Source organism: Leptopilina boulardi, unplaced genomic scaffold, assembly GCF_019393585.1.
Source record: "Leptopilina boulardi isolate dan_hultmark-lab unplaced genomic scaffold, ZJU_Lbou_2.1 LbouV2_399, whole genome shotgun sequence".
Classification (NCBI taxonomy): Eukaryota; Metazoa; Arthropoda; class Insecta; order Hymenoptera; family Figitidae; genus Leptopilina; species Leptopilina boulardi.
In genome coordinates, this window is record NW_026137972.1 from 1,761,019 (window position 1) to 1,782,265 (window position 21,247).

General features: G+C 27.7%; 4 protein-coding genes across 4 annotated transcripts; all 4 read right to left on the minus strand.

The window, feature by feature from the left end:
* Positions 1-580: 580 nt before the first annotated feature.
* On the minus strand, positions 581-2,344 carry LOC127288941 (uncharacterized). Its single transcript, XM_051316658.1, has 4 exons — positions 2,168-2,344; positions 1,606-1,989; positions 1,089-1,233; positions 581-806 (listed from the first exon to the last, which is right to left on the minus strand). Exons 1-4 carry the CDS (start codon positions 2,211-2,213, stop codon positions 668-670), a joined length of 714 nt encoding a protein of 237 aa, XP_051172615.1. The 5' UTR covers positions 2,214-2,344; the 3' UTR covers positions 581-667.
* A 392-nt stretch (positions 2,345-2,736) lies between these two features.
* On the minus strand, positions 2,737-7,947 carry LOC127288938 (lipase 1-like). Its single transcript, XM_051316654.1, has 8 exons — positions 7,780-7,947; positions 7,489-7,690; positions 7,258-7,372; positions 6,900-7,143; positions 6,674-6,829; positions 6,519-6,606; positions 6,135-6,277; positions 2,737-3,036 (listed from the first exon to the last, which is right to left on the minus strand). The coding sequence occupies exons 1-8, from the start codon at positions 7,879-7,881 to the stop codon at positions 2,887-2,889; spliced, it is 1,200 nt and encodes a 399-aa protein (XP_051172611.1). The 5' UTR covers positions 7,882-7,947; the 3' UTR covers positions 2,737-2,886.
* A 119-nt stretch (positions 7,948-8,066) lies between these two features.
* LOC127288939 (lipase 1-like) lies at positions 8,067-12,029 on the minus strand. The gene is made up of 9 exons (XM_051316655.1): positions 11,926-12,029; positions 11,634-11,835; positions 11,411-11,525; positions 11,087-11,330; positions 10,792-10,950; positions 10,507-10,594; positions 10,195-10,337; positions 8,376-10,104; positions 8,067-8,172 (listed from the first exon to the last, which is right to left on the minus strand). The coding sequence occupies exons 1-8, from the start codon at positions 12,022-12,024 to the stop codon at positions 9,955-9,957; spliced, it is 1,200 nt and encodes a 399-aa protein (XP_051172612.1). The 5' UTR covers positions 12,025-12,029; the 3' UTR covers positions 8,067-8,172; positions 8,376-9,954.
* Positions 12,030-16,634: 4,605 nt separating this feature from the next.
* Positions 16,635-20,009, minus strand: LOC127288930 (uncharacterized). The gene is made up of 5 exons (XM_051316647.1): positions 19,850-20,009; positions 19,543-19,701; positions 19,053-19,184; positions 18,359-18,571; positions 16,635-18,092 (listed from the first exon to the last, which is right to left on the minus strand). The coding sequence occupies exons 2-5, from the start codon at positions 19,685-19,687 to the stop codon at positions 17,683-17,685; spliced, it is 900 nt and encodes a 299-aa protein (XP_051172604.1). The 5' UTR covers positions 19,688-19,701; positions 19,850-20,009; the 3' UTR covers positions 16,635-17,682.
* Positions 20,010-21,247: the final 1,238 nt, after the last annotated feature.

Here is a 21,247-nt window from a genome sequence, read left to right on the forward strand (position 1 = left end):
GATATTTTTATTTAATTAATTATTATTACTTAATAGTGACGTCACACCTAACCTCAAATTTTCAAGAAATTTCGAAACTATATTATATATAATAATTAATTCAACAAAAATATCACAATTTTCACACATAGCGGCAATTCCACATCGTATTTTCGACATCTTCAAAAAATTTTAAATCAATTTATTTAATATTTAACAAGAAAAAAGTTCTTGACAAAATTAATCTAACAATCACATGCTTTTAATATATACAGTAAAAGAAAAATATCGTATTTAATTTTTAATGGACAGATGTGACGTGAGAAATATTTTCATTTGGACAATTTAAAAGTTACAAAACAATTTTTAATTAGTAATTATACTATTTCGTTGATTTTATTAAAAGACATAAAAATTCGTTGGAACAAAATTAAATATTCCAAATGATAAAAAATCTAATAATAATCATAAAGAATTTTTTCAAAATATTTTTTTAATTTTATAAAATAAATTTTAAAAAAAAATTATAAAATCTTCTTACAAAAAATTTTTGGTTTTTCTGTTTGAATCATATTTAAATAATAAATTTTAAAACAAAATGTAAATATAAAAATATTTTTTATTTTAATTGCTAATTTTATGTATTATAAAAAAATATAATAGAATTTAATATTAACATTTGAGATTTTTAATGCATCATATTTGTACAAAATATAGAAGACCATGCTTTGCTTAAAAGTAATTTAAATGTTGCGTGCGTGTACCACGTAAAAGTGATACAATCTCTCACTACGTCCCATTGACATTCTTGTAATCCATTTTTCTCACTGAAATTAAAAAATAAATTATTTTTTTTTTGCAAAGAAAAAAATTTTCAAAAAATCAAATTATGTTTTTTTTTCTTTCTACAGTTTTGATAATTTTCTAAATACAAAAAATTCAATAAAAATAAATTAATAATAAACAATTAATAATAATAATCAAATTTGTTTAATGAAATAAATAAAATAAAATAATAATAATAATAACAATAATAATGCTAATAATTAAAAAAATGTAAATAAAAATAATATAAATAATAATAATAATAATTAGTTTATGATTATTACTTGCAAACTCGATTTGGTTGAATAAATGGAAGTGGCCAAAAACTATGTGTTGGCCAGACATTTGGATATTTTTCATAACAATTATTGAAACTAGATTTTTTTCTCATAATGTCCTCGCATTCAGTTCTGGCATTAAAAAATACATCTGCAAAATAGTATTAAAAAATTTTAATACATTTTTTAATAATTAATTAATATTTTGACAATTTTAAAAATATTTATATAATTTTTTAATTTAATTTTATTTTAAAATTAAATAAATATACATTTTTAATACCTAATTTAATTTAAAAATTTTAATTTTTTTTTGATGAGAAAATTCTAATAAATAACTTTCATCTGAATAATTATATATAGTAAATATTGTTTTATTTATTAAAAATTAATTTAAAATAAACTTTGAAATTAGTTTAACAAAAAAGAAAAGTTTTTAAATTATTTACTAAAAAATACATAAATTATAAATAAATAATAATACAAAAAGAAAATTAAAATTAAAAAAAAATGCATTTCTCACACAATTCCATGAGAGAGCAAACAGCATCGAATATTCGTTTCATAAGCATTTTCTTATTATTTTTTTTTAGTCGTTCACTTTTTGTGAGACAATGTTGAACATTGTTGGTCATATTTAGAACAGCATTTCTTATATCTAAATCATTATAACAGTGTTCGTGTAACATATATTTTAATGTTATATTTGAATATGATTTCCAAAATTCTTTTTCAATTTTCGCATATTTTCCTTGACAAATTTCTTTAAAATTTTGCACACTCTCCACTAAATTTGAAAAAAATTCTTTTCCCTTGTTATCACATTTTTCTTTGATTTGACTTATGTGTGCATTGAACCACCAACTTGTTTTTGGATTATAACAATTGACGTCCATCAGAATCACAACTATCGACAATAATAATAATCATAAACGAAAAATTAATAAAAAATTTTTTTTTGTATTTTCTTAGACTTGATTTTGTAAATTATTTAAAAATTAAAAAAAAAAATTACTTTTAAAAATAATAATAAAAAGTAATAAATAAAAAGACATAAATGTCTAGTGATAAAAAAATGAACTAACCGAAGAGAAGAATACCAACAATTTGCGACCTTATCTCCCTTGTCATTATCAATTTTTTTAATACTTGTTTTTATTTCTAGGTCGTAGCTAATATTAATTAAAATTATGTCCTTATGATACAAAACTGACACAGTAAACTTACACTGAATGCGATAACATTTGAACTGATGTGTTCGGAAGCTGCGTAAAATAATCATCAAAGTAACATTTTCTTCATTTGTATTGAGGAGGGGAGATGTGTTTTAATTCTACGTTCTGCGTTATTAAATCTAATTTATCGCCGCAATAAATAAAACAATTTAAAATTAAAGATTCTCAATATTTGATAGAAAAAAAATAATTGTCAAATTAATTTATCAAAAAAAAATTTAATTATGATATTTCACCAATGAGAAATAAAAATTAAACGAAAAAGCAAATTTTATTCACATCAATTTTTTAATAAAATTAATTTCAGAAATTCACATCAATTTTTTAATGATAAATTAAGATTTTTTTTGGAAAAATGTTCAACTGTATCTAAAATCGGTGATTTATGATACTCAAAAAATTTTTAAAAGTCAAGAGATCATTTTTTGGAATTATTATTTTATTATCACACAATTATATATTAGATAAGAGAATTAACCAAATTTTGTAAATTGGTAAAAATATATAATAAAGTAATTGATTTTGTTGCTTTATTGATGAGATAATTTTAGTATTATATATCAGCTGCATTATTTTGAATTATCTTGAAATAGTTTAATAATTTTATTATAAACTAAATCATTTATGTCTTGGTGCAAATAAACGTCAAGATGATTAAAATTCTCCAACATTGTAGTTTCCACAACTTTTGGAAGACGTTTTGATAAGGTTTCAACATCCTGTAAGATAATGAGAATTATTATTACAGTTTTGGTAATAATTATTCCAAACAATTACAATTATACTATACATAAAAATATTTAACGTTCTTTATTATTGCTAATTAAAAGAAATTTTCTTTTGATATTTAATTAATATTTTTTCTATTTTTAAGGAGTAGCATTTGTTTAAAATTATCAAAATTTTACTAGAAATTATTTCAATCACTAAGGAAATCATTAAAAAGTAATTTTTAACAGAATTATTTTCGAAATTTATACAAAGGTGTTAACGAAGTTCTTGATTAATATTTTGTCAGCAGAATGTACTAAACCCATTATCCTATATCAACTCGGATCAGTAGAGGACAATCTGACGTAATTGCGAAGGCTACCCAAAACATCAGCATACATTAACCCTGTACTAACTCGGATCAGTAAAGTGGATCATCTCGTTACCACTTTCTGTAATCGAGGACTATCTGATATCATTGCGAAGTTTACCCAAAACATCAGCATACATTAATCCTGTACCAACTGATATTATTTGATATTCGCAAGTTGTGAGTGATTCAACAACCGACAATGATTGAAAATGGGAAATCAGCAAATTGTTTATTCTGCCCTATTTATTTTTTGTTCTTGGGAGAGTCTTCTTGGCTTTCTCAAGGGCAGACCTTCATAATACAATTTCAATTTTTTATTAATCAAATACTTCATGTCCAGGAACAAATAATAAGGGATTCAAAAACTGATGGGTTTTGTCACAAAAACTAATCTTGATATTATGATTCCCAGAATCATTCACACCATTAGCGGATATTTCTCAATATTTTATAGACGTTCTAGACGTATCCGAAAATTAAGTCTTCTAATTTCCCTGGACTAAATGATAACCCTAGAACATCCGTTGGACAATCTGAATATCTGGATGTTCATCACCAACGCAGATGATTTCAAATGGAACATCAGCAAATTCTTTATTCTGGCTTATTTCATTTTTGTTTTTGCGAGAATCTTCTTGACTTTCTCAAGGGCAGACCTAAAGACTCCGAATGCTCTAATACCTGTGACGTGATCGTTCCTCACCTACTCGTATGACTCTAACTTGCACCAGAAGTAGCTAGGGCTCTTCTTACAATCCAAGAACATATGATCGGGTTCTTCGCACTCAAAGTACGAAAATAATATGTCTTTTATATCACAGTTTCGTTCCATATGATCAAAATAGCGTTATGCCTTAATAGGTAGGGTCCAGAGATGGAAAAACGCCTCTTATAATATAGAATTCCTTGTGATACCTTATTTTTTCCCAAAAGATAGACGATGTCTAGAGTGCAAGAAGAGGGTGCCCAATGAAATGGCGAAGGAGTTACTTACAGTCATCTTGGCCCCGATAACACCTCAACAGAAGTGGGCGCAAGTTAGCGAGGACAAGAATCGTGTACTTCCAGCGGGAACGAAGAGGAGGTTCTGCTTTCAGACCGCAGTATCAAACTTAATTCTTATCCTTCCTCTAGAAGAGGAGGTGTAGATATGACAATGATGGAGACATTGATGACATCTTACGACCAAAACTCTTGTTCTAATTCGACTACATATAAATCTAATTTGTACGCTGCCCAATTCTTCCAGCCTGTCTGCTACTTCTCGGTAGGTTACTACAATCGCAGGCTTCATCCATTAACCCAAGTTGGACCATAGGACCAACACTTTCCTGTATCCTGGCTTTCCGAGTTTCTTATTTTCCGGGAATTCTAGTTTCTGGGTAAGGCAATCCAAGTCGCGGATCCCAAGTGCGATCCTTCAATCCATTTACTGCACTTCAGCGATACGATGCTTCCGAATGCTTTGAGAACCTCCAAGATGAAAACATTCCTATTGGAGACGTCTCCGATTGTAATCAGAAGGTCTTCCTTTTATATAACTCGTGATGCTACGACTGTCATATTCTCCTAAAATTTATGATGATCCAGGTCGCAGATCTCCACTGTAACCATTCGATCTACCGACTGAACTCTACTGATGCTTCTGACTAATTTGATAATCACCGTGGTGAAGATCTCCTTGTTGGACTCGTATCCCATTTTAATTAACAAGTCTTTTTATGTAGCTCGTGTTGCTACGACTATCATATTCTCCTAATATTTATGATGATACAGGTCGCGGACCTCCAGTCTAACCATTGGATCCACCAACTGCACCCTACTTATATTTCCAACCACTTTGTGAACCTCCGAGATGAAAACATTCTTATTGGAGTCGTCTCCGATTGTAATCAGAAGGTCTTCCTTTTATATAACTCGTGATTCTACGACTGTCATATTCTCCTAAAATTTATGATGATCCAGGTCGCAGATCTTTAGTGTAATCATTCGATCCACTAATTGCACCCTACTCATGCTTTCGACCACTTTGTCAACTTCCGAGATGAAAGCCTCCTTATCGGAGTCGTCTGCAATTATTGTAATCAGGAATTTTATTTTATCTATCTCGTAATGCTACGACTGTTACATTCTAATAAAAATTATAATAATTCAGGTCGCAGATCTCCAGGGTAACCATTCGATTCACCGACTGCACTCTACTCACGCGATTTTAATCAGAAAGGCTCCTTTTTAAGTAGCTCGTGTTGCTGACGTCCGGATTGATGCAGATATTTCCAAACCTCGGTTTGATTTGTCTAGCCGAGTGGCAGATTTAGCCGAAGAACTAACCATTTTTTAGATTTAGATCATTAAAAATATTCCACACTTTATACTTTTCGCTCCCTGACTTAAAAACCACTTTTCCTAATCAAGGAATATTTACAAAAAATGCTTAATTTTAATAACATAAGATTCTTTAAATCTTTCTGGTTGCTAATGATTTTGATTTCAGATTTTAAAAATTAAAAATTGCTGATTTAATGGACCAATTTTGTTCGAAATTTATCTGATTTACTTGAAATTTGTTTCTCGGATTTTTATTAGGGTCGCTGATTAAGATTTTATCATCAAAACGATAAAATTATTAATTACAAATGCTAAATAATTCAAGTTAACAAACTAATTAGAATGTGAACATTCGGGAGGAAAATTATCATTATAATTTAACGACTTATTGATATCTACTATTACCTTCATTGAAATAATTGCATCATTTAAACCATGAAAAATAGCAACGGGTATCGTTATTTTTTCCAAAGGATATTTAGGTGGAAGTCGTGATTTATACACTTCTCTATTCTTGGACATTCCGTAATCAAATTGTCGAAAAGTACCTATAAATTAAAAAAAAATTGTTATACTTGAATTATTATTTCGATGTTTGTAAAAAAATGCCGTCTATTATTTATTAACCTGTTTGTTATCATTTTTCCGAATGTTTCCATGATATATGATAAAGAAAAGGAAGCACAAAAAGAAAAGTTAATTATTAGACAGGCAAATAATAACTTACAATAATTCTTGAACGAATTACAGAAAAGTAATAAATTAATTAGACAAATAATAAAATCTCACCAGGAAATTGAATTAAAGAACCATAATGTATAAATTGTTTAATAGATGCACCAGCAGGATAGAATTGTAAAAACTTTGAAAGAAGTGCCTAGAAAATTAATTATAATTTTGTGTATAATTTTTTTGGAATGAAATTTAGAAAATTGAAAACTTACGAAATCCGTTTCAAACCAATCAAATCCCATTATTATGTAATTAATAATAACACAAAAGTAATTTGTTATTTTTCCAGGTTGACAAAAAGCATTTGTAATTGTTCCAATTGGTGAATGATCAAACACTCTTCCATATCCAAATAAGTTAAAAATATCCTGTAATTGAAATAATCAATTTGCAATTTAATTATATACGTTCAATAAGATGTTTATTACATCCTTTTACCTTAAGCGTATAAGGAGTATGAAAAACAATCATTGCATTATAAGTTGGATATTGAAAAAAGGCAGCAGGTGCTAAATTAGCAGAAAAAATAATTTTATCATTGTACTCTGGTTTTAGTGATGTCATCACGTAGAGCTCTGTGCATCCCTCAGAAACACATACGTGAAAAAGTTTCTTTTGATTGGTTTTATTTAAAATAAAATCTATCTCAGCCGGTGAATCATATAAACCAATTTCATGCCAGCTGCTCAAACAAAAAATAATATTTAAAACAAAAATTTCTGTCAAATGTTTTTTTTATAATTAATAATTATTATTTAATTAATCCTAATCAATTCCTTTAATGTATTTCTCAAACCTAAAATTCCAAAAATCGGTTTTCTTTGGCGATAACGTATTATGTTCTCTACTGTAAATATTTCCTCGACTATTACTCATCCAAACGTCATATCCATTATCAGCTAGAAGAAAAGCTGAAATTGACAATAATAAATTAAAACAAAAAAAATATTTTGTAAAATATAATTATTTGGGAAAATAGTTATTTAGAAAAATAAATTTTTTTTTAATTCTTAAAAACACAAAATACCTAATGATCTATTTGGTCCAGCAACCATAAAAGAAGCAGAACTATCTATTAGTCCATGTTGTAACATAGCCACTGGTTTATTATTTTTATCATCATTACTTTCTTTGCCATGTGGTATTCTGTGTAATTCTAATATATAACCATCCTCAGTTGTTACATGATGAATTTCAAATGGATAACCATAATCAGTGACTAAACTTACCTATGAAAAAAATTTCTCCCTCAATTATAAATATATAGTTAATTTAGAATAAATTCTAGAAAATAATTATTTTTTTTTATCTTACTTACGAGTTTTTCAGTAGCATTTATTGTTGATTCAGATTTTATGAAATTGAAAAAATTACATGTAATTAATAAAAAGCACAAATATTTCTTACTTGACGAATACATTTTTCATGAATAAGTTTTCTTTTAAAGTTACAACGTGCTAAACGTTTTTCGTAATTGCAGAAATAGATAACGCTGTTGATATCGTCTTTTAATATTGTACATTATAACAATACGTAAATATTCCATATTATTATTATTACTGTTATTATTATTATTATCATATCGTTTAGACCAATTTGTTTTGAGACGGAATAATTTGTTATTAAGAGGAAATATAATAAAATAAGAATAAATGATCAAAGTTAAAATTATTCCTCACCCAGCGCGACCGGGTTCAGAGTTGCTGGGGCTCTATTTGACGATATAAAATAAAATAATAATTTTAGTTGCACGCGGACGCCAGTTAATTTATTAATTAAAATCAACAAAAGACTTAGATCACTGGGAGGGAAGTTGGTGAACCCAAATACAAAATATAAAAATAAAATATTAGGCGACTTCCAGGAACATAAAATTTATTATAAAAGATCAAATGAAATACATTAACCACTTACGTGTCTGATGAATAATGATCAAATATCGACTCTTTTCCTAAATTTCGTTCAAACAATACGATAATAATTTTGGATAACGTCGATCCTCAAGTTCCATACAATTTTAATATTTAATTGATCCAATAATTTCAATATAATTTGATATAATACACACAATGAGATATACTCCCAACATACAATAAGACGTACGGACAAAGAGTGAGGAACGGACCCGACGATTTTCGGCAATGCGCCAATATATTGAACTATTGGCGCTTAGATCGATGTAAGGTCACAGGGACGAGTTATTGACCTTTTTCCCTAACCCTTATCCTAAGATATTTGATTTATTATTTCTCAAAATCATGTCAAGAAATATTTTCCCGTCACAGTTTATTGAATACGATGGGTAACTTTCTAGAGGGAATGATTCTGGAGAGACATCAGGGAAAATTGGTAGGAGAAAATAGCTTATCCGGAAATTAATTTGGCTTTAGAAAGGGCCAAAAGGTTATTACTATTATTGTTGTTATTATTAATTTTTTACGAGGGAAGTGTGAAAACTGTATAACCCTTGGTATCCAATACTTGAAGCACGGTTCTCCGAGGTTATGTGGAGATAACCGTTTTTGTTCTGATACTTTTCTCTACATAAGAAGCAGCTTGGGCTTCTACTGCAGTTTGCAAACTTATGATCAATTTCACTGCACTTAAAGCACGCAGTCAATCTATCCGCTGCCTCACAAACTCTTACTATATGGCCGGACGCCAGGCACCGAACGACCATGAATCTTCTTTTTGTTGGGCAACACCTAAAGCCAATCCTTATGCGTCCCAATTACTCCAGCCTCTCCGCCTCCTCTGGATTGGTAACTACAACTGTGAGATTCATTCCTTGTCGTTTGGATCCTAGGACCGTCACCTTCCTGCTTCCTGGTTTCTGGAGCACTTCCTCCACAGTCTAGATCTTCCCTATGCTTCCAACTGCTTTGGTGACCTCAGCAGTGAATGCCTCCTTATTAGAATATCCTCCGATTTTGATCAGGAGATCTCCCTTTATTGTAGCCTTGCATCCACGACCTGCGTGTGGCTGATGTCCGGATTCATTTCCTTCCAAAGTTTGCTCAGTACGTCGGCATACGTGATTCCTGTTGCTGATCACCATTATAGATCCACTCGTCGCTTTCTTTTTATCGGTTTGCTTAGGATTTAGCGCTACCGTCACCTTCACAATCTTTTTGACAAGAGGTGCCTCCTCTTACTTTTTCTTCTTCGCCTCGGATCATTATTACTATTATTATTAATGTGATCATTAGATACTATTTTTACAGTTCATGAAAATAATTTGGGTATGCATAGTAAAAGTTAGAAAAATTACTTTACTTAAATTACAATTTTATTTAGTTCAATTACATATTAAGTTCTTGTTATACAGAACTCGTTTAATGCATTGCATAAATGTTTTTTATTTTTCACTCAAGACGATAAATTACGATAAAGTATTTAAAAATTAATATAACTGTAATTTTAAAAAAATTGTACGTTTCAATTAGTTAAAAATTATACAAATAAAAAATGATAATTTCCTTTTTTCAATTACTTATTTTGTATAATTTTGAAAAATTTGTAAAACATTTTCATAAATCAATTTACCAGCGTTTTTATTTACAAAGTAATCAATGTGATTGTAGTCTTTAATTAATTTCTTTTTTATTAAATTGGGAACTAATTTTAAAAGTTGTTCAACATCCTAAAAAAATTGAAAATAAAGTTAAATTTTTTTACATAATGTAAAAATTTTCATTATTTTATAACTAATAATAGTTTTAAAATTTGTTACCTTTACTGTCACCAAATTATCAGAGTCACCGTAATAAATTATTACTGGTACTGTTACTTTATCCAGAGGATATTTTGGAGGAAGTGTGGCATTGTATACTTTTATATTTTTTTTCTTTCCATAATCATATTCCCTAAAAGCACCTTTAAAAGAAAATTTTAGGAAATTAGGTAGAAATAGTAATTTTTTTTAGAGGAGATATATTTTTAATGAATTCAAATTAAAAAAAGTTCTTGATGTTAAATATTATAATTTAATGAAAACGAAAAAAATTATAGTGGATTACAATATTACAAAAGTAATTATTCTCACCAAAAATTAACACTGATGATGCATAATGCATAACTTGTTTACTTGATGCTCCAGCAGGATAGTAATTCAAATATTTATGTAGAAGAATCTTAAGATTTAAAAATAAATTAATGAAAAATAAATTAGAAAGAATTGTAAAATTATTTCCAGTTAAGTCTCCAAAATCAACGGATTAAAATTAGACGAAATATTACAATATACAATTTAACAATTTTTAAATCAAAATGTCTTCATCTAATCCGCTATGTTCATACAATTTTTAAGATACTAAAAACAAATAATTACCGGATCAAAATTAAATTTGTCAAATCCGTATATTAGGTTAATTATAAAATCACAAAGAAACTGTAAATATGATTCGGGCCTACAGAATATGTGTGTTATGGTTCTAAGCAATAAATTTCCATCAAGTACCTTTATATGTCCAAAATAATCAAAAAAGTCCTGAAAAATTAAAATAACTTTTTTTAATCTAAATATTGAATTTGAAATTAAATTAACTAGAGAAGTAGTATAAAATACAAATGTTTGAAAAATAGTTTCTGAAAGAGGAAATTATTTAAAAACTAACGCAACAAACCTTGAAGATATAAAATAATGTGAAAAAACTTTTTGTTCTTAATGTTGAATGACCAAATAAAAGTCCAGGTGCCAAATTAATAGATAAACTAATTTTATCATTGTACTCTGGTTTAAGGGAAGTCATAGCATAAAATTCTGCACATCCCTCTGAATGACAAACATGAAACAATTTCATTTGATTTGTTTTTGATAAAATATAATCAATCATTGCTGTATTGTCATATAATCCAATCTCATGTAAACTGTTGTTTAACAAAAACAATATTTAATTATTAAGTATCGACAACTTAAAATTAGTTTTCATTTTCATGTAATCTAATACCTAAAATTCCAAAACTTGTGATTTGTTTCCTTATAAATCTTATGTTTTCTGCTGAAAGAATTACCACGATGATTTCCTAGCCATACATCATAACCTTTGTCTGCTAAAATATATGCTAAGAACGATAAATTATTTAAAATATAAATTTGTTAACTTCAAAATTTTTATTTATAAAAAGTTTTGTTAAGTAAAGTATTAATTGTTAAAAATACAGTATTACTACCTAACGACACATTTGGTCCCGCAAATAAAAATGCGGCTGAACTATCTGCTAATCCATGTTTGAGAAAAACGACAGATTTCTTTTCTTCTGATTGATTTCTTCGAAAACTGTATGGTATTCGATGTAATTCTAGAATGTAACCATCTTTTGTTTCCACATGATAAATTTCAAATGGATATCCGTAATTATTCACTAATTCTTTCTTATAATGAAAATTTCAAATATAATTAATTATTTTTTAATAAAATTTCATCTTTAAAGCGTTGCATATTAACTATTGTATATTACTTACAATTTTTAATGAAGAATTTTCAGAATTACTGCTTACAAAATTAAAAAATTCAGAAACACTTAGAAAAATAAGCAAAAGTTGCTTCGTTATTCTTGACATTTTTTATGAATAATAAGTATAAAATATTATAAAAAGTATACAAAATATTTTAAAAAAGGTGTTATCAATAAGGAGTAAAGATAATAAAAGTAGATTAATTCCTACAAAGTACGTATGTGTCATTTTATTAAAAACCCGGAAGTATTATTATCTTTATTATTAGATAAAATTTAAAGCAACAAAAATTAAAATTTTTAATAATTTATATTATAGAAATTTTATTTAGGTTAAATTTTTTAACATGGTGATTTGAATTCTATAAAACTGCAAAATTTATGTAGATTTTTAATTTATTTTAGCCAGTTAATCCTACCTAATGTATTTACGTAGGTTGAGGAATTAAAGGAATTATCAAATTTGTAACATTTGTTGCACTTCTTCTTCCTGGGTAAGGTAATCCAGGTAGCGGATCTCCGGTGTGACCCTTCGATCCACCGTCTACATCTTCCCCATGCTTCCAAATGTTTTGATGATCTCCACGGTGAAAGCCTCCTTATTGGAGTCGCCTCCCCGTCAAAAATATCCCCGTGGAAATCCTCGAGGATTTCCTCGTGTCAAATTTGGACGGAATTCCTCGAGGATTTCCACGCGGATTTTGTACTCTAATTTTTTTGTCTGTATTTCAAAAATCCGTAAGGAATCCACGAGGATTTTATACTTTAATTTTTTCGTTTCTTTTTTAATAATTCTCACGGAATTTACGAGCATTTTGTAGTTTAATTTTTTCGTTTCTTTTTTAATAATCCCCACGGAATCCACGAGGATTTTGTACTTTATTTTTTTCGTCTGTTATTAAAAATCTTCACATATTCCACGAGGATTTTGTACTTTAATTTTTTGTTTGAATTTCAAAAATCTGCAAGGAATTCCGCGAGGATTTTGTACTTTATTTTTTTCGTCTGTTATTAAAAATCTTCACAGATTTCACGAGGATTTTGTATTCTAATTTTTTTTGTCTGTATTTCAAAAATCCTAACAGAATTCACGAGGATTTTGTACTCTAATTTTTTTGTCTGTATTTCAAAAATCCGCAAGGAATTCCTCGAGGATTTTGAACTTTGAATTAATTTCCCTGCACCTATAAATTTACGTGGATTTTTATCTTAAAAATGTCTTATCTGTGTTTCACTGTCGTCAAAAAAATCCATATAATGATTTTAACTGAAGTTAAATATTTTTATTTCCTGATCGTTGAAAATATCCACGAGGACTTTTCAGTAAATATTTTTTGTCGGCATTTAATTACAAATTTTCTCGAGGTTTTCGAACTTTGAAATTCAATTTTTTCTCTTTGTACAAAATCCTCGTGGATTCCTTGCGGATTTTTAAAATACAGACAAAAAAATTAGAGTACAAAATCCACGTGAAATCTGTGAAGATTTTTAATAACCAGACGAAAAAAATAAAGTACAAAATCCTCGTGGATTCCTTGCGGATTTTTAAAATACAGACAAAAAAATTAGAGTACAAAATCCTCGTGGAAATCCTCGAGGAATTCCGTCCAAATTTGACACGAGGAAATCCTCGAGGATTTCCACGGGGATATTTTTGATGGGGCTCCAAATTTAAGCAGGAGATTTCCTCTTTTTAGTAGGCCTTGTCTTCAGCACCACTTTCATGCTAATGACGTCGGTGTTAAAATCTTTGCGAAGCTTACCCAAAACATCAGCATACATTAACCCTGTACCAACTAGAATCAGTAAAGTGGATCCTTTCGTTACCATTTTTTGTAATTGAGGACAATCTGTAATCCTTGCGAAGCTTACCCAAAACATCAGCATATACTGATCCTGTACCAACTCTGATCAACACAGTGGATTTTGTTCTCGGTTTACCTCCGCATTGCCTATAGCGCCACCAATATTGCTATCTCCATTATCTGCTAGGGCGTGTTTTGTCTTCTCCTCACTGACAAGATCCTAAAGAGTCTTAAGGCCAGGTCCAAGTCGTGTCAGCTGTTCCATTGAAACTTCAATGGAACAGCTGACTCGACTTGGACCTGGCCTTAAGTCCGTCCTTAATAGTCATGTTGACATTCTTCTAGCCTTCGCAAGATTTTACCATCTTGGCGATCTCCTCTTCGATCCTCTGAAGACCCTCAGCTTTCTCCTGCCTAACTTTAAAACACTTCTTGCGTTCTCCTTCAATTGTCTCGTTATCTAGGTTAGGCAGAATCAAACTTCTTCGGCTGCTGATACTAGAAACGCTTGAAGCGCTTCCTCTTCTACTGCTAAGTCTTTCCAAGCTGACCTGGAGAACTTTAAGAAGCTGGATGCTCTTATGGTCCATGCTCCTTGTGGCATTGAATGCTGTAGTACACAAGGTGTCCAATACTGCAGCACTATTGTCACTGGATTTCGATGCTGAGAAGTCAAATTGCTTAAAAATGATCTCAATTCTTCAGTGTATTAAAAATTTGTAATTATTGTTAAATAATTTTATAATTTATATTAATTCACAAAGTTAAGTAATTACATGAATTAATAATTTCGATTTATTTTAATACATAACTGTCAGTAAATGATAATTAACAATTTTTAATAAGATTATTAATATTCATAATTATATATTATTATCAACGGAATTAAGTTAATGATCTTAGGGAAATGATATTAATTATAGTTTTGTAATAACTTGTATAATTTCTTTATTATTTATTTAATTTATATTAGGATATAACAATAAGATAAAAAATGTGTGCTTCTAAGAATTAATGTACTCGTTTATGGTGAAATAAATAAATAGTGTGAGATATGATAAGTGCAACATGCATGTCATAGTTAATTATTTGTAAGCTGTAACCTCAACACTTCCGGTAGATTTACACGCAAGCTATGAACTCTTTACAGTTTATTTCTATAATAAATAGTATGGAATAATGATATTTATAAAATTCTTAATTTTCACTTCCTTATATAGTAGATATTACTTAAAATAAAAAATCATAGTATTATAATTTTTACTTAACATTACTGATTAAACAAACAAATTATAAATATTTTTTTAATAGAGATATTACTCCGCAGATGAGTGAAGAATTCCAAACTGAATACCAAATTCAAGATCGTCGCGTTTCAATAAATTAACAACAATTGTAAAATTCCCTTTCGTGAAATTTAAAAATGTTCAAAATTTGTATATGGTTTTTTCATTGCAATGTTTTTTACCTTTTTGCAATGTAATAATAAATTCTATCAAAGTGTTTCTATATTACGTGTCGTTTTACAGATAAACTATATCGAAAGATAAGAGGCTCTAAAGCAATGGATATTTTAATGAAAGTAAACACTTCCGCCTAGACACTTACATAGTATATATTTATTAGTATATTGTATCATCAAAAAAAATATTAATTATTTTATTTATTCATAAAGAAGTTTGAAAAAAATTATTGTAATAAAGATCATACAATTTATTGGCTATCGAACAATAGGTAATTTCTTTTATATATTGAGAATTTCATGATATTATATCCCACTGTTATTATCGAAATGTATCAAAATAATTCTAATAGAATAGTATATGACATTATTAATAAAGGAAAAATTAAAAGCATTCATAATTTTTTGTAACACGATTTAAACCTTAAAAATTAATTAAATTATATTATGTTTGAAAGAAATTTAAGACAGAACACAATTAGTTGAGTACGTAATTACTACTGTTTATAAGCATGAAGTTTAATGATTCTATAATTGCTCGAATTTATCATTTGACCAAGCGCAGTTTCCTTTGGAGATAAAAACAACTCTAGGGATGATATTATCTTTTTCAACTGTAGATAATAATTTATGAAAAAATATAAAAATGAACAAATAATAAGCAAGAAAAATAACAAGTAGTTATTTTGAAATTACTTTTCAGGAACCAATACAAAATTTATTAATAACAATTATGACTCTGATCAGTTACTCGAATGTTTAAACAAATATGGACTCTTTGTCAAATTCTCAATATTGTAATAATCTTTACGAAAATAAGACTTCCTGATTAAAATCGTAGATAACTCTAACAAGGAGATCTTCACAGCGGTGATTATCAAATTAGTCAGAAGCATCAGTAGAGTTCAGTCGGTAGATCAAATGGTTACACTGGAGATCTGCGACCTGGATCATCATAAATTTTAGGAGAATCAGTCGTAGCAGCACGAATTCAATAAAAGGAAGACCTCCTGATTAAAATCGGAGACGACTCCAATAAGAATGTTTTTATCTCGGATGTTCACAAAGTGGTTGGAAACATGAGTAGGGTGTAGTTGGTGGATCCAATGGTTAGGCTGGAGATCCGCGACCTGCATCATCATAAATTTTAGGAGAATGTGACAGACGTAACAGCACGAGCTACATAAAACGGAGACTTCTTCATTAAAATCGGAGATAAATCCAATAATATTTTCACCGCTTAGGTTACCAAATGAGTCAGAAGCATAAGTAGAGTAGATTGAATGGTTACACTGGAGATCTGCGACCTGGATCATCATAAATTTTAGGAGAATCAGTCGTAACAGCATGAATTCAATAAAAGGAAGACCTTCTGATTACAATCGGAGACGACTCCAATAAGGAGGCTTTTACTGCGGAGGTTCACCATTCATTCGGAAGCATCGTATCGCTTAAGTGCAGTAAATGGATTGAAGGATCGCACTTGGGATCCGCGACTTGAATTGCCTTACCCAGAAACTAGAATTCCCGGAAGATAAGAAACTCGGAAAGCCAGGATACAGGAAAGTGATGGTCCAACCCGATCATAAGTTCTCAGATTGTATGAAGAGCCGTAGCTACTTCTTATAATGTGAGGAACGATCACGTCACAGCTATTAGAGCATTCGGAGTCTTTAGGTCTGCTCATGAGAAAGCCAAGAAGACTCTCACAAGAACAAAAAAGAAATAAGCCAGAATAGAGAATTTGCTGATGTTCTATTTGAAATCATCTGTGTTGGTGAATCCCTCACAACATCCGGATATTCAGATTATCTAACGGACGTTCTAGGGTTATCATTTGCTACAGGGAAATTAGGAGACCTTATTGCCGGATACTTCTAGAACGTCTATAAAATATTCTGTAATATCCGCTGGTGTGAGTGATTCCGGGAGTCGTAATATCAAGATTGGTTTTTGTGTCAAAACCCATCAGTTTTTGGATCATTAATTTTTTGTTCCTTTACATGAAGTTTTTCATTCTTAATAAAAAATTGAAATTGTATGATGAAGGTAATTTTATCATAGCAAACGGCAACAAGTCTACGTTTTTATTTTTATTATAGTAAAAAAACATTTTACAAAAAATTGGTAGTAAACGAATACTACTTTAACGTATTTAGAACACGACATTAATTGAACGATTGAAATTATTTTAGATGCAATGAACATTGAAAGTGAAAATGTTGACAAACTATTTTTCTAAATCAATCATTTCTATTTCTATAATTATTTGTCGAAGAAAAAATATTAGATTTGATTATCTGTAATTGGAATCATATTTACAACACTTAAAATTAAAACTCCTTTATATTTTGAAGTTTCTCCTTAAATTAGCGAAAAACAATAAATGTTGACTAACAGTCAAATCTTTTCTATAAAATAACTTTCTAGCGACTTTCTTTTTTTTTGTGAATATTTTTACGTAACATGTTAATAATAAATTGTTACACTAAATTATCTATTTTCTATACCAAAGAAAAGAATATCCTTTTAGAGATTCTTTCTCTGGGTCCAATGCTGGTCCAGGTACAAAACTTATATTAGGCTGATGACCAAATTCATTTGATAAGTATTCAACTTTAACATCGACTCCTGTTTCACTTTTTGAATAATAACTACCATCTTTTTCACCGTTTTGATAGCCATCCTCATTATGACCATGTGATGGAATTGAATAATTAAAATGATAATGTAAGTTTTGTTCAGCTTTTTCGGACGTATTAGAAATAGTTAAATTCTCATTTAAAATTTTTGAATCTTTTATTTCATACTTTTTTTCACTGATAACATTACTATCGGAGGAATCAACTTTGTTGAACGATTTTCCCTTACGTACGTTTTGTATTTCGTTAAAATTTGGCAAAGTAGCTAAAAGAAATAGAAAAATTACAATTTTAGTTACGTATGTTTTTATATTTATAAATAATTATATTATTATTATTATCTTATCGTTTAGACCAATTTGTTTATTAGACACGATGAGTAAACTTCTAGAGGGAATGATTTTACATTAATATTTAATAAATAATTTTTATTAATATACTAAAGTTGTAATATTTTAATTTTTGAAACAAAATCTTTTATCTACAAAATAAATAAAAGGTAGGAAGAAATTTATCAAAAGAGGTACTTACGAGATTTTTCTAAATTTTTAAAATTATTTTTAGTTCCATTTAGAGCAGAATTAATTTTATCTTTTTCAATTGTCTTGTTTAAATGAGTTGATTCAGTTTCAATTTTAGGTTTATTTGTCAAATTATTGCAATCACTACATGATCGTTCTATTGCTGACATTACTTTCTTCGCCACTTCTGGTTTTTCCTTGAAGAACTCGTCAATATCTTTTTCTTTAAAGATATAATTTTAAATTATTTTTTATTTATTATTATTATTATTATTTCATCGTTTAGATCAATTTGTTTATTGGACACGATGGGTAAAATTCTAGAGGGAATGATTCTGAATTATCACTTTCATTTACACTTCTAATTTCACTAATTCGAATTTTTACTCACTTTCACTTCCCCCATTAATGATTCTAATTTTCACTTTCACTAATTTCTAATCAATGAGAGTGAAAATTAGAATTAGTAAAAGTGTGAATGGAATAGAAATATAAGTGAAAATTGGAATCAGTGGAAGTGTAAATCGAATGTTTTACTAAATGTTTCAAATTCAAAATGGTGGATCCAATATGTCTGATGAAATTTTTGAAATTTGATCGAATTCGCTTAAAAGTTGCTACCTATAGCTTTTTAAGATAACTGATTACGAATAAAAAAATTAAATTAAAACTAATTGTATTATTATTATTACTACATAACTTACTTGAAGTTAGCTTTCGATTTTTCATCTTTGTAATAATAAAATCTCCCTCTTTATCAGTTGCATAACCAGTTTCATGATAAATCCCATCAGCAGTTATAAATCCATATTCTCCTGTTACAATTCCATCTTCATCTATACGTAATAACAATTGATAATAAATAAAAATTTTAATTAAAGTGTTTAATATTGTAGGATAATTTTTAATTGTAATCACTGCTAGAATTTTAGAAAGTAAAATATTTATGTCTAAAAAATATTACATTTCTATTAGTATAAAATTTGTTCTTCCTGAATTTAATTCCATCAATTAAGAATTAATTAATTAATTAGAATTAATTCCATTACGAATTTTAATTAATTAATTAATTAGTACTAATTCCATTATGAATTTTAATTAATTAATTAGTTCTAATGCCATTATGAATTTTAATTAATTAATTAGAATTAATTCCATTATGAATTCAAAAAAAAGTCTGTGAGACACTATTACCTTTTTTCTCAAATCTGTGTTGGAAATCAATAACATTAAAGGCAAATTCATACGGCCTGGTATCATTTAAAATTTCATTTGAATCCTCTGATGTACTGATGCCAAAAAAGCAACCGTATATAATTGCAAAAAAAATTATTTTCATTATTAGAAATTGTTCTGAAAATAATAATAATAAAATTAATTAATTAATTAAATTGAAAATGATTTATAAAAAATACAATTTTAATTGCAAAAAATTTTTTGTCACGTCTCTTTTAAATTAATAAAAATTAATAATGACAGAAACTGTTATAAAAAAAATTACTCTTGTGAATGTTTAGAGGACTAAATTTTAACACGTCTTCTTCTCAGTTAAACAATCGCGTAACTGATGAAGGTTCTTTTGATTCAAGAAGCACATGGGACAAAAATCCTCCCTCAACTTTCGCTTTCACAATTTAAAACAAACATCCTTATAAGTACTGTGAACTTTAATTATCGCAGTTTGACACCTTCATGTGTCATGTTATTTCTGTATCGATGGAATAATATCAAATGGTATTGAAATTATTTATCAAATAAAATCTTAAACTGTAGACAAGTATAGAATAAATATACAAATCCCTTTGAGTGTAAAATTAGATTTAAATATTTAAGAAATCCTTCTTTATAACCTGAAAAAATATTCGATTTTAATTAATAAAAATAAATTTTTTTGCAACAAAATTTTATTTTGTCTAGTATAATTTATTTATTATTAAATTTTTTTTTAAATTATTATTATTTTAATTATTATTAATAAAAATAGTATTATTATTAAATTTTATACTCGGTGGTTTTTTGGGGTCACTGATTACGAATTCGTTGTCAGTTTATAAAAATCCAAAATGGCAAATCCAATATGGCGGGCGAAAAAATTGAAAAATCTTTCGGAGACCTTTAAAATTACAAAAAAAATATATTAAAAAATAAAAAATATTTAAAAATACTAATGAATCGTAAAAAAAAATAAAAAAAATACTAAAAAATATTAAAAAATAATAAAAAATATTAAAAAATACAAAAAAAAAAATATTTAAAAATATTAAAAAATACGAAAAAATACTAAAAAGTTATTTAAAAATACTAAAAAATATTTAAAAATATTTAAAAATTTGAAAAAATAGTAAAAAATTGTTTAAAAATACTAAAAAATATTAAAAAATACTAAAAAAAGTATTTAAAAATATTAAAAAATACTAAAAAAATATTTAAAAATATAAAAAAAATACTAAAAAATATTAAAAAATACTAAAAAATATTAAAAAATACTAAAAAATATGAAAAAATACTAAAAAATTATTTAAAAATACTAAAAAATATTTAAAAATACTAAAAAATATTAAAAAATACTAAAAAATATTGAAATACTAATTTGACGTCAAAAAATATTTTCTGCTGTATTTTAATATCATCATTTGTTCTATGCCAACAGCAATTATATCTATATTACAATTTTTTTTTATTTTTTTGTAATATACAATTTAAAAAAAATGAAAAATTCTATTTCTAATTATTTATTACCATCGAAAATCGATGACCTTTCATTTTCTATATGTACTATTTATAAGAAATGAAGGCTGAGAAACGTCGCGTGTTTTCATAAGGAAAAAAAAATACAGAAACAAGATAGAGGCTCGGCATAAATTGTCAGATATAACCAGACACATATGTGATAGGTCAG

Excerpts from the sequence above, each read along its gene's own strand:
- LOC127288941 (XM_051316658.1), bottom strand. The coding sequence starts at position 2,213 with ATGACAAGGGAGATAAGGTCGCAAATTGTTGGTATTCTTCTCTTCG. Across the intron at positions 1,234-1,605 it reads TTGCTCTCTCATGGAATTGT|ATGTATTTTTTAATGCCAGA; the intron begins GTGAGAAATGCA and ends ACTATTTTGCAG. Across the intron at positions 807-1,088 it reads CAACCAAATCGAGTTTGCAA|TGAGAAAAATGGATTACAAG; the intron begins GTAATAATCATA and ends TTTTAATTTCAG.
- LOC127288938 (XM_051316654.1), bottom strand. The coding sequence starts at position 7,881 with ATGTATTCGTCAAGTAAGAAATATTTGTGCTTTTTATTAATTACATGT. Across the intron at positions 6,607-6,673 it reads ATTGGTTTGAAACGGATTTC|GCACTTCTTTCAAAGTTTTT; the intron begins GTAAGTTTTCAA and ends TTAATTTTCTAG. Across the intron at positions 6,278-6,518 it reads TTCTTTAATTCAATTTCCTG|GTACTTTTCGACAATTTGAT; the intron begins GTGAGATTTTAT and ends TTTAATTTATAG.
- LOC127288939 (XM_051316655.1), bottom strand. The coding sequence starts at position 12,024 with ATGTCAAGAATAACGAAGCAACTTTTGCTTATTTTTCTAAGTGTTTCT. Across the intron at positions 10,595-10,791 it reads ACAAATTTAATTTTGATCCG|ATTCTTCTACATAAATATTT; the intron begins GTAATTATTTGT and ends TTAAATCTTAAG. Across the intron at positions 10,338-10,506 it reads ATCATCAGTGTTAATTTTTG|GTGCTTTTAGGGAATATGAT; the intron begins GTGAGAATAATT and ends TTTCTTTTAAAG.
- LOC127288930 (XM_051316647.1), bottom strand. The coding sequence starts at position 19,687 with ATGAAAATAATTTTTTTTGCAATTATATACGGTTGCTTTTTTGGCATC. Across the intron at positions 19,185-19,542 it reads ACACAGATTTGAGAAAAAAG|ATGAAGATGGAATTGTAACA; the intron begins GTAATAGTGTCT and ends TATTACGTATAG. Across the intron at positions 18,093-18,358 it reads TAAAAATTTAGAAAAATCTC|CTACTTTGCCAAATTTTAAC; the intron begins GTAAGTACCTCT and ends TATTTCTTTTAG.